The sequence below is a fragment of the Carlito syrichta genome, unplaced genomic scaffold, assembly GCF_000164805.1.
Source record: "Carlito syrichta isolate Samal-C Ts95f unplaced genomic scaffold, Tarsius_syrichta-2.0.1 Scaffold274391, whole genome shotgun sequence".
Taxonomy (NCBI): domain Eukaryota; kingdom Metazoa; phylum Chordata; class Mammalia; order Primates; family Tarsiidae; genus Carlito; species Carlito syrichta.
In genome coordinates this window covers 209686-222927 of record NW_007218487.1, presented here as the reverse complement: position 1 = coordinate 222927, position 13242 = coordinate 209686, and the positions used below count along the sequence as shown (strand labels likewise).

Sequence of the window (13242 nt, the reverse complement as noted above, 5' to 3'; positions counted from 1 at the left end):
CTTTGAATATGGATAACACTTTGAAGAACATAATGTCCAAATACAAAAAAAAGAATGAAGAAGATGCCAGTTATGTTTTCACTTAAAACAAACTCCAAGATATAAGAGAGAAACAGGCCTGGCACGGTGACTGAATCTATAATCTCAGCACTTTGGGAGGCCAAGGCAGGAGGACTGCTTGAGTCCAGGAGTTCAAGACCAGCCTGGGTAGAACAGCAAGACATCATCTCTACAAAATGTCAAAAAATTAGCATGGTGGCATGTGCCCCTAATCTCTGCTACTCGGGAGGCTGAGGTGGAAGGATCGCCTAAGCCCAGGAAGACCAGGCTATGGCAAGTCATGATCATGCCATTGCACTCCACCCTAGGCAACAGAGTGAGACTTCAACTTAAGCATAAAAAAATTAAGCGAGAACTCCAAGACATGAGTGGGGAAAATATCAAGATGCAAGGACAGCATATAAAAAAGGGGTGGAGAAAGTATTTCACTTAGAATGTAGAAATGTAATGACAATGAGCCAGACAACCTGAAAAAGTCGTAACTTTAAAGTTAAAGTTGAATCCTTTAAAGACCTGAGATTGCAAGGCAAACAAGTGAAATGAATTCTAGAGAGTGACAAATCCCTCCGGGACAGACAGAAGTCACAAAATGTTACAGCTTTGGCAGGGCAGGTAAGAAAGATGTCATAAGTGCAGGTAAAAAGAAAGCAGATAAAATGTTAATAAATTCTTAAAGGCTTGAGTATGAGATAGTATGAGAGTTTAAAAAAACTGGGAGTACCACACAGTTTTTACCACAGTCCTACTCTGGATTCTCAGGAGGACAACCACAGGTACAGCTAGGGATCAGACAGAACATCACTCGGTGCAGTCAGGCAGCTGGTGAGTGGCTACACTGAGGCACAAGCACAGAACCTTACAACTTCCCTAGACTATTCTCTCATACGAAGCAAATGGCTCAAGTCACTAGAGGAAAAGCAGAAACAAATCTCATCTTCCTTTGGGGCAGAGATATGAAATTTCTTACTTCAAGGTCTCATATAAAAATTCACTGCTTCTGGAGAAGAATTAGAAGCAAAAGTTATCTGCTCTTGGGGAAAAAAGAGGGTAGGAAACCCACCTGAGAGCAAGACTCAACACCAATATAAAGCAAAGGTCTGTAAAAGCTGGGAAATGAACAGGAAACTTTCTAGCATCTAAGACCACCCAGAGATCTAAGGCATCTGGCTATCAGTGAGAAGGGGGCAAAAACTTTGAGAAAGGCTCACCTCTGAGGCCCAAGTTCACAGAGTTTGTCAGAAAATAATGCCGAACAAAAAAAATCAAAGACACTGACGCCCACCACAATCTCAGGATTCAACAATAAGCAATAGTGGTCCACTAAAGAGCACGAAGTAAGATAACACCCATGCTGTGGCATAGTGAATAAACCTGAGGGTGAAGCAGAAACACTGAGGAAAAAACCCTTCCAAAACCATACCCCACAGAAAGCATGGGTAACAACACACCACTGCTGAAGGAATTTGTAGTTAGTAGTGACTACAGCAACAACAAAACCCAAATGAGCTCAACTACTAACTAGATTGACACAACTCTACATTCAAAAGGTCTGAGAAAGTTTACTTTTGGATAAATACTACTTAACTCAGTCTGTACTGTTTTTCTATACACTATACTCAACATTCATTCAAAAATTATAAAACACCCAAAACTGCAAGAAAAAACAAATCATCGTCAAAAGATAAAGAAGCCAACAAAATGAGGCCCAGAGATGACCCTGATACTAGAAGTATCAGGATAAACTTTTACAATATCTATGACTAATAAGTTAAAAGATCTACTGGAAAAAACAGATAACATGCATAAACATATGGGGAATTTCAGGACAGAAATAGAAACTATAGGACAAAAACAAAAGGAAATCCTAAAGGAGTAAGATCAGTGATGAAAATCAACATCGATTTCATTATTAATAGACTGGATGCAGCTGAAGTAATATCAGTGAACTTGCAGGTAAATCAACAAAAATTACTCAAACTGAATAAAAGAGACAAAAAGAAAGGGGAAGAAAAGGAATATAAAATCCTAGAGTTATTAGACAATACCAGTGGTCTAATGAATGTATAAATGGAAACTTCAAGGAAAAGAGAGAAAAAACTAGGAACAGAAAAATTAAAAAAGATAATAGGTAAGAATTTGCCAAAATAACTATGATAACAAATCATAGATCCAAAATGCTCAGAGAATCCTAATAAGGAAAAATATAAAATAAAAGAAGAACAAAAGGAGATGGAGGAAGAAAAATAGAAAGAAGGAAGGAGAAAGAGTAGGGAAAGGCCAGGCTCGGTGGCTCAGCCTGTAATCCCAGCACTTTGGGAGGCCAAGGAGAGCGGATTGCCTGAGTCCGCGGGTTTGAGACCAGCACAGGCAACTTGGCAAAACCTCAACTTGGTTGACACTGGGGTGACCGTGAGTGTGCCACTGCACTCCAGCCTGGCAATGGAGTGAGACTCCAACTCAAAAAAAAAAAAAAAAGTAGAAAAGGATAAGAGGGGCAAGGGAGAAAGGAATAAACAAAAAGATCAAAATAGTACAGTCACTACAGAAGATAGTTTGGCCATTTCTCAAAAAACTAAACATAAAAATTACCATATGATCCAGCAATTTCACCTGTTGGTATATACTCTAAAGCAGGTGTCCCAAACCCCAGGGCTACATATGTGGCCTCTTAGGAACTGAACCGCACAGCAGGAGATAGACTGCAAGCTAGTGAGCAAAGCTTCATTTGTTTTTTTGGGTTTTTGGGGGAATTTTTTGAGTCTCACTCTGTTGCACAGGCTGGAGTGCAGTGGCATGCTCACAGCCACAGCCTCGACCTGCTGGGCTCAGGCAATCCTTCCGCTTCAGCCTTCCAAGTAGCTGGAATGACAGGCATGTGCCACCATGCCCAGCTATTTTTTTTCTTGATTTATTGTAGAGATAAGGTCTCACCATGTTGCCCAGTCTGATCTTGAACCTGTGGGCTCAGGCAAGTCTCTCACCTCAACCCCCTAAAGTACTGGTGAGCCACCATGCCTGGTCAGTTTTATTTGTATTTACAGCCACTTCCCGTGGCATTACTACCTGAGATCTACCTCCTGTTACATCAGCAGTAGTATTAGATTCTCATAAGAGTGCGAAGCCTATTGTGAACTGAGCATGTGAGGGATCTGGGTTGCACGGTCCATGTGAGAATCCAGTGCCCAATGATCTGAGGTAGAGGCTGAGGTGTGATGCCAGCACTGGAGAGCAGCTGCAAATACAGATTAACATTAGCAGTGAGGTTTGACTGCACAGAGACCCAAATAAATCAATTTCTTGCAGACTCATATCAAAACCCTACCAATGAGTGGCAAGTGAGTTGATGTACTTCATTGTTACAGCTACATTTGGTGACAGGCTTTAAGTCAGAATCCAACACTTATTTCAGTCCATACATGGCCAGTCCACTATTTTTTTTAACCACTCCCATCTGCACCTCTTTCCCCGCATTGCACACTTGTGGTAGCCCACAAGACAGCCCTACGGAAAATGAGTAAAAAACAAATGTCACTGGAGAGCTTGCTTGAAGAGGGGGAAAGACCCAATGATGAGACAGCAGAAGTCTCTAAGATTGCCAACAAAAAGAAAGCTGCATTTAAAATAAAATATCAAAAGTTCTACTTAAATTACAGGTTCATTGCAACAAGTGACTTACATTCTCCTGCTTTGTATAATATGTGGTGACTGGCTATCCAACAAAGCCATGAAACTGTCAAAACTGCTTCGTGACATAGGGGCCAAGCACCCTGCATTAAAAGACAAGCCTTTGGAGCTTTTCAAAAGAAAAAAATGTGAACACGAAGAACAGAAACAATTATTGAAGGCCATCACTTCATCAAATGTGTCTGCACTGCCAGCATCATTCTTAGTGGCTAACCGCATTGCTAAAGCTAAGATGCCTATTGGTGAAGAGCTGATCCTGACTGCTGCTAAGGTCATTTGTTGTGAACTTTTAGGAGAGGCTACAGTTCAAAAGGTGGCACGTGTTCCTTTTGTGGTTAGCACCATAACTAGATGAACTGAAACAATAGCAAAGGATACTGAGGCACAGTTGCTAGAGAAAATGAATGAGTCACCATGGTACATAATCCAGGTTGGCAAGTCTACTGATATTGACAACAAGGCAACAATGCTTGTTTTTGTGCAATATATTTTTCAGGAGTATGTGCTTAAGGATATGTTATGTGCATTTCTGTTGCCAACCAACACCACAGCTGCAGAACTACTCAAGTCTTTGAATGATTATATATCAGGAAAACTGAACTGGTCATTTTGTGTCAGTATATGCACAGACAGAGTAGTTGCCATTACAGGACAGCTTTCTGCTTTCACTATTCGAGTCAAAAAGTTCACTCTGAATGTGAGTCTACGCACTGTTTCATTCACTGAGAAATGCTGGTTGGTTGAAAAAATGTCACCTGCGCTCAACAACGTTTTGCAAGATGTGATTAAAATTATCAACCACATTAAATTGCATGCTGTTAACTCACATCTGTTCGTGCAGCTCTGTGGGAAAATGGATGCAGAGCACATACATCTTCTCTTATACACAGACATGAGTTGACTTTCTAAAGGTAGGTCACTGGCCAGTGTTTCTGAGTTACGAGAGCCGGTCCAGAGATTTCTTTTAGAAAAACAGTCATCACTTGCAGCAAATTTCAGTGACACAGAGTGGGTCGCAAAACTTGTTTACTTGTGTGACATATTCAACCAGCTCAACGAACTCAATCTGTTACTTGAGGGGAGAATGACAACTGTGTTCAAGTTGGCAGAGAAAGTGGCTACATTCAAAATCAAGCTGGAACTATAGGGGCGACAAGTGAACGCTGGGATTTTTTTTTTTTTTTTTATTAATCAGTATTTTTTATTATGGTTTTGTGGGGTACAGTTAAGGGTTAGGTGTACAATTACGTTTCATTCAGGCACCCTGTTGATAAGAGGTGTTTTCCCATCCCCCGACAGATATTTGCTACTGTTAATCCCATCCCCCTCCCTGGGATTTTTGAAATGCTTCAAACATTAGCAAAGATTTTGAAAGAAACTGAGCCAGAACCTTCTTTCTCCCAGCTGGTACATGATCACCTATCTTAGCTTTCAAAACAGTTTGAGCATTACTTCCCAACCACAAAAGACTCCTGAACTGGGAAGGAATGAATTCGCCACCCAATAGTGAATAAGCAGGTGAATCGACTTGTCTGTGCTGGAAGAGGATCAGCTGCCCGAGATCGCAAATGAGTGGCCTTAAAAAAATGTTTGCGACAGCTTCAAATCTCTGTACATTCTGGATTAAAGTCAAGGTGGAATATCCTGAGACTACCACAAAAGCACTGAAAGGCCTGCTTCTATTGCCAACATCCTATCTTTGTGAAGCAGGTTTTTCTGCAGTGACGGCAGCAAAACGAGACCAGAGTAGAGAGAACATAATCAATACACTTCAGGTGTCACTGTCTTTGATCACCCCCAGACGGGACCATCTAGTTGCAGGAAAACAAGCTCAGGGCTCCCACTGATTCTGCATCATGTTAAGTAGTATAATTATTTCATTATATATACAGTGTAATAATAATAGAAATAAAGCTCACAATAACTGTAATACACTCGAGTCATCTCAAAATCATCCCCACCTCCTGGTCAGTGGAAAAATTGTCCTCTATAAAACCAGTCCCTGATGCTAAAAAGGTTGGGGAGAGTTGCCCTAAAGAATTGAAAGCAGGGACTCGAACAGATATTTGTATACCAATATTCACAGCATTATTCACAACAGTCAAAAGGTAGAAACAACGCAGATATTCTCAACAAATGAACAGATAAACAAAATGTGGTGTATATACAAGGAGTATTACTCAGCCTTAAAAAGAATAAAATTCTAATACACCCTACAACATGGATAAGACTTGGAGACATTATGCTAAGTGAAATAAACCAGACACAAAAGGACAAGTGCTATATGATGCCACTTATATGAGGTACCTAGAACAAATTCATAAAGATAGAAAGTAGAATTGAGGTGGCTGGGGGGAGGAAAGAAGGGGAATTATCATTTATTGGGTATAGAGTTTCTGTTTGGAATTATGAAAAAGTTCTGGAAACAAATAGCTACGGTTGCACAACACTATGAATATACTTAATGCCATCAAATTGTATACCTAAAAATGATTAAAATGGTAAATTTTATGTTATGTATATATTACCTCAATTTTTTTTTAAAAATTGATGAAATTTAGCCTATCAACAAACTAAACAAAAAAATCATATGATCCTCCCAACAGATACAAAGAAGCACTGGATAAAATTTAACATTTATGGGTGATTTTAAAAAAAAACTCTCCACAAAGCAAGAATACAAGGAAATGTCAACCTGATAAAGGATGTCTATGAAAAACCTACAATCATCATGGTATATAATAAGACTGAATTATTTCCTCCTAAGGTAGGAAACCAGGTAAGGATGTCTGTTCTTACCACTCTGTTTAACAGTGTATTGAATGTCCCCATCAGTGCAGTAAAGCAAGACAAATAAATACAGTATACAGATTAGAAAGGAAAAAAAGTTGTCTTTATTCCCAGATAACTTGATCAGTGATCACTGATGTAGAAAATCTCAAAGTTACAAAAAAAGGGCTGCTTTAATATGTTAGTTTACCAAGGTTACAGTATACAAAGCTAATATATAAAATCAAATGAATTTCTATATACTAGCAGAGAAGAATTGGAAATTGAAATTTAAAAACAATTCCATTAAGAACAGCGCCAAGAGCCGGGCTCGGTGGCTCAGCCTGTCATCCCGCGCCTTGGGAGGCTGAGGTGAGTGGATGGCCTGAGCCCGCGGGTTGGAGACCCGCCTGGGCAGCGAGACCTCATCTCTACAATAAATCAAAAAAATCAGCCGGGCGTGGTAGCACATGCCTGTAATTCTGGCTACTGGGAAGGCCGAGGAGGAAGGTTCGCCGGAGCCCGGCAGGTCGAGGCTGCGGTGGCCGGGAGCGGCCACTGCACGCCAGTCTGGGCGACAGAGTGAGACTCCAACTCAAAAAAAAAAAGAATAGCGCCAAGGTGTGTGTGTGTGTGAGTGAGAGAGCGAATGAGTGAGTGTGTGTGGGGGGGGCTCGGCTTGTTGTTGTCGGTGACTTCGCCCTGCCCTCCCCTCCCCTCCCCACCCGCTGCAGTGGCCGCTCCCTGGGCGGTGGGAAACGAGCGCTAACGATGACATCGAGGTGGAGAGCGACGCGGGCAAACGGGCTCATCATAAAGCACTGGAACGAAAACACAGGGACCACATCAAGGGGAGCTTTAAGAGTTTGCGGGACTCGGTCGCATCGCTCCGAGAGAAGGCATCCCGGGCCCAAAGCCTAGACAAAGCCACAGCGTATATCCGGTATATGAGAAGGAAAAGCCACACACACCAGCCGGACACGGGTGACCTCCAGCGGCAGAACGCTCTTCTGGAGCAGCAAGTCCGTGCACTGGAGAAGGCGAGGTCAAGTGCCCAACAGCAGACCAACCACCCCTCCTCAGACAACAGCCTCTGCCCCAACGCCAAGGGCAGCACCATCTCTGCCTTCGACGGGGGCTCGGATTCCAGCTCGGAGTCGGAGCCCGTAGAGCCCCAGAACCGGAAGAAGCTTCGGACGGAGGCCAGCTAAGCTAAGCCCAGGGCGGCCAGCAATAAGAACTGTCTCCACGTGCATCCCCCTCACTTCATCCGGAGACCCCTCACAGCCATTTAAGACTCTTTTTTTTTCTCTTTCTCCTTTTTTAAAATTTTCGTTTTTACGTAGACGCTCTTGGACAGCAGCTCTCGTCCTCCTTCCCCACATCCACTATTTCTTTTAATGCGGTCCCTTCAGGGATTCCCAGTCCCCACCAGGAATTTTTAGACCAAAACACCCCAACTTGGCAGCTTTCTCTGTGGAGGACAGACGGCTGGCCGGACCTCTGAGCACAAGGCGTCCTGCCCTGCCACCAGCGCCTCCCGCCCAGCCGGGCAAGTGCCTGGAGGATGCCCGCCCCGCCCAGGCCACCCTGGCCGCCCTCACCTCTGTTTGATAGAGACTGAATCTGGGAACTGCTCCCCTGGAGACGATGGTTGGTTTGGGGTAATCAGAATGGCCCCCCCTCCTTTTTAAGGGTTTTTCTTCTTTTTCTAAAAAGCTATTTATCGCTCCTATTGAAAGGCCAGATCCTTAAAGTGTGTGGTGTGAAGGAAAGTAGGGGCAGGTGTGCAGCGCGGTCTCGAGCCCATCCACTTCTGCCCCTCTCGGGCGCCGCCCGGCGGGCTGCGCCCGGCTAGCAGAGGGCACGGGCAGGAAAGGCAGCGCGGGTGAGGTGCAGCTGCCCCTGGGTGCTCCGGTGGGGTGGGACCGCGAGGTGTGTTGGGTGGGCGGAGGTTTTGTATGGAGGGTTAGTGATGATGTTTTGATATTTATTTCCTGCTATTGAAATTTGAACCTGAGTGAAGTGTCCCTATTTCTGATGACGTCGGTATCCAAAGCGACAGATTCCTAAAGTGATGATCAGCTCTTCCTTTCTCTCCGAGTGTCTTTCTAAGAAATAGAGCCAACTGATTTTGTATGTAAATACCAAGAGCGATTTACCTGGTACTAAAACCGCACCCCAGTGTGGCCCCTTCCTGTCCTCACCCTCCTCCCTCTTGTCCTGGAACCTGTCTCCATCTGTGATCCAGCCCTGGTTCTGGCTGTGATCAAGATCCCAATGGAGGGTTTTGTGTGTTTAGACCTCATTTCTTTGTCTTTTTCTTACTCTGTTCCTGGCATTTGCTGATTTCTAGTGTATACTCTATAGTCTCAGTCTGTGTTTGACTCCATTCCATGGAAATAAAAAGTATGTTGTACATACTGCCGAAGAATTGTCCTGCAAGTTAAGGCTTCCCCTTTACTATATGACTATAAATAAATACTTCTTTTATCCTTAAAAAAAAAAGAAGCGCCAAACACAAAATACTTGGGGATAAACATAAGAAAAAATGTATAAACTATATCTATAAAAAAGAACAAAGCGTTGTTGGGATATATTTATAAACATATAAAATGGAAAAAGAGATCTTATTCCTGGATTGAAAGATATTCTTAAAATGTAAATTTACGCAAAACTGATCTATATATTCAATATAATCCCAATCAAAATCCCAACCAGTTTTTTTTTTATAGAAACTGATTCTAAAATATTTATGGAAGGCTCTAGACAGTCCAAAACAATTCTTAAAAAGCAAAACAAAGTTAAAGCTCTTTCTTTACCTGATTTCAAACTTTACTAAAAAAGCTACAATTAATATAGTTATAGTAGTTCAAGAACAGAAATATAGATTAGTAGAACAGAACAGAGAATGCAGAAACAAGCACACATATGTAGTCAATTGATTTTCAATACAAGTGCTAAGAAAACTCAATGTAGAAAGTGTTAATCTTTCAATAAATGGTTCTAGACTAGTTGGAGAGTCAAATGTCAAAATAAGGAAAGTAAGAAGGAAGGAACAGAGAGAGGGAAGAGGGGAGGCAACATCAAACTAAATCTGGCACTTGTGCTCAAAAATTAAATAACACATATAGGTCGAAATGTAAAAACCAAAAAACTTCTAGAAGAATACATGGAAGAAAATTGTTGTCACCTTGGAGTAGACAAAGTTTCATCAGGATTTTAAACGTATGAATCATAATAGCAACATTTGATAAAGTAGACAATTAAAATTAAACATTTTGGCTCTTCAAATGACATTTAGGAAAGTTTTTTTAAAAATCACACAATTGGAGAACTATTATAAAATATATATCTGATAAAGGACTTGCACCCAAAATATACAAAGAACTCTTACGACTTGACAAACTAAAACATCCAATTTTTTAAAAAAGACAAAAGTTTTGAAGATACCTCAAGGAAGAAATAAATACATAAGACATTCAAAATTATTAGTTACTAATGAAATGAAAATGAAAATCCAGTGAGATAGCATTATACTTGCACACCTACTAGTACGACCAAACTATCAAATGTGACAATACCAAGAGCCAGAAGAGAGGGTGGAGCAACTGGAACTCTCCAATATTGCTGGTAGGAATGCAAAATGATACAGCCTCTTTGGAAAACACCTTCCCTGTTTCTTATAAAGTCAAACACGCACTTATTATACAAATACATACACAAAGGATATAACATAACAGGTATATGAACATACAAAGACTTGTACAGGAATGTTTATAACAGCTTTATTTATGATAGCCTCAAACTGTAAACAACCCAAATGTTGGTTAAAAAAATAAAATAAAATAAAAAAAGATCAAACTAATGATGAATGCAACAGTGTGGATGACTCTCAAAAGCATTATGCCAAATATCAAGAAGTCAGACACAGAAGACCAAATAACGTAAGATTGAATTTATATGACATCCTGGAAAAGGTAAGACTATAGGAACAGAAATCAGATCAGTGTCAGGGAATGAAGGTAAGGGATCAGATTAACTACAAAGTGGCATTAAAGAACTTTCAGGGTGCAATAAATGTTATAAACCTTAATTGTGGCAGTTAATAGGTAAACTATATAGTAAATTCATTGACCTGTACCTCAATAAATCTGAATTTTTTAAAAGTAGGGGTATATTAGTATATAAGCATAGAGTATCTTTGAAAGGACATTTACTGTATTTTTATTTATCAAATCCTTATATAACAGTCACTGTATTTCAGACATTATTCTAAATACTGTGCAAACATTTGAACTCATTGTAGGAAGTGCCTTTAAGAAGAGGACCATGAGACAGAGAATCTCAGGGTGCAGTGAGACTAACATTTTTTCACTCTATTCTGTGTTGCTTGAATTCTTCTAACCATGTTCACATCTTGTCTACTAAAAAATAATTAAGCTTTTTTTTTTTTTCACTCTGTCACCCAGGCTGGAGCGCAGTGGCACGCTCATGGCCACCACAACCTCAACCTCCTGGGCTAAAGTGATCCTTCTGCCTCAGTCTTCCAAGTAGCTGGAACCACAGGCATGTGCCACCACACCCAGCTAAAAGTTGGATTTATTGTAGAGACAAGGTCTCGCCATATTACTCAGGCTGATCTCGAATCCCTGAGCTCAGGCAATCTTCTCACCTCCATCTCTCAAAGCGCTAGGATTACAGGTGTGAGCCACCTGCCTAGTCAAAAAAAAAAAAGTTTTAAAAACTGCTTTTTGGTCGGGTGCAGGGGCTCATGTCTATAATCCCAGCACTTTGGGAGGCTAAGGCAAGAGGACAGTCTGAGCCCACGAATTCGAGACCAGCCTGGGCAACTTGTCAAGACCACATCTCTATAATAAGTCAAAAAAATTAGCCAGGGATGGTGGTGCACGCCTGTGGTTCCAGCTACTCGGAAGGCTGAGGCAGATGGATCACCTGAGCCCAGCAGGTTAAGGGTGTGGTGGCCGTGAGTGTGCCACTGCACTCCAACCTGGATGACAGAGTGAGACTCCAACTAAAAAAAAAAAAAAAACAAAAAAAACCACAAAAAGCTTTTACTTTTAAATCAGTGGACTTCGGGTAAAGCAGACAGCCTCCACAATATGGGTGGCCCTCATCCAATCAGCTGAGGGTCTTAATAGAACAAAAGGCCAACCACTCTAAGCAAGCCTTTGGACTGGAATTACAACTCTTTCTTGAGTCTCCATCCTGTCTCCCTTCCATAGCCAAGTCTCCACAACTATAGGGCCAATTCCTTAAAATACACACACACACACACACACACACTCACACACACACACACCTTGTTTCTGTTTCTTTGGCGGACTCTGACTAATACGGTGGTTATGCAAAATATGTTTTTCAAATTAATAAAATGAATTTAATTAATGCTGTTTTTGTTCTGTTTTGCTTTCACTTACCTTATGAATAAATGTCTGTGAGAAGATTTATTTTGACTTGTTTTTATAGATCACTCAGCAGTTTTAAGTCAATATAAATGTGTTAAGTTAAGACAACATATACACAATGTAAGAATTACAGAAACTTGAACATATGTTAGGTTTCATGTTACAAATACTTTTAAAAGAAGAAAAAGGATTGACTAGCCAGGTTATAAAAACAGAACTGAAAATCTCTAGCAATACCACACAAATGATTTTTTTAATCATTCAAAAGAATTGCCAAGGTAATGACAGCTGCCTTGAAAGGAAAACTAGATCTAAATGTTTTTTAATAGATGATTTTGTTTCTTACTCTAAACTTTAAAAATGTGTTCCTGTAGAAACTAAAAACATCTCTGAAACAGAATCCTTATGTGAGAAAATGGCCTGGTCAAAAACATATTACTTTTGATCCAAATAATTATTAAGCCTGTTTTGTGAACTTTCATATAAATAGCATGGTTAATAGAAATAATTTCTATGTATGCAGACATAACAAAATGATCATTTAATACAGAATGGAAATAAGCCAGTTCCTGCCAAATTATCTGCCAAGTCCTGAATTCAGGGTTCTCTGCTTCCCTTGCAACAGATGTAGGTGTTAATGATGTCATTAACTGCTGCAGGAGAAATAGGGGACCATGAACACAGGTCTTGGCAGAAAATAAACACCCTGAGAGTTTACCTTTAAATTTAAAGTAAATAGAAAAATTAGTTTATAGAGTGTCTGCCCAATATAGTTCTTGCCCTAAAGGGATATGTCAGAATTTTTATTTCCAGTGTTTTCAGCTGTATTCCAGAAAAAATGCTAACAACCTCTGCTCTTAAAGACACAAATTAAGACTGCATTTATATCGCAAAACAACCAATCAATACATTTAAAATATTAGGTTGGTATTATATAAAACATGTACAGCCACACAACCAATTTTTTTGTATTTGCCAACTATAAGATAATTATTCATCTTACCTTTTAAACAGGTGTTATTTTGTACAAGGATCATCTATCTTTTTTTTTTTGAGTTGGAGTCTCACTCCATTGCCCAGGCTGGAGTACAGTGGCATGCTCACAGTCACCCCAGCACTGACCCACTGGGCTCTGGCGATCCTTGTGCCTCAGCCTTCCAAGTATCCAGAACTACAGGTGCACGCTACCACACCTGGCTAATTTTTGATTTATTGTAGAGACGAGGTCTTGCCAAACTACCCAGGCTGGTCTTGAACCCATGGGCTCACGCAATCCACTCACCTTGGCCTCCCAAAGTGC

At 40.7% G+C, this 13242-nt stretch overlaps 1 protein-coding gene and 1 pseudogene across 1 annotated transcript in view; one reads left to right on the top strand and one right to left on the bottom strand.

The window, feature by feature from the left end:
• The first annotated feature begins 7247 nt into the window (after positions 1-7247).
• LOC103254306 lies at positions 7248-7724 on the top strand (annotated as a pseudogene).
• A 127-nt stretch (positions 7725-7851) lies between these two features.
• LOC103254305 (double-stranded RNA-binding protein Staufen homolog 2-like) overlaps positions 7852-13242 on the bottom strand; it is a 145057-nt gene continuing 139666 nt past the window's right edge. The window contains exon 9 of the mRNA XM_021709712.1: positions 7852-8154. Coding sequence (XP_021565387.1) covers positions 7852-8154 — 303 coding nt within the window. The remainder of the gene's footprint in view (positions 8155-13242) is intronic.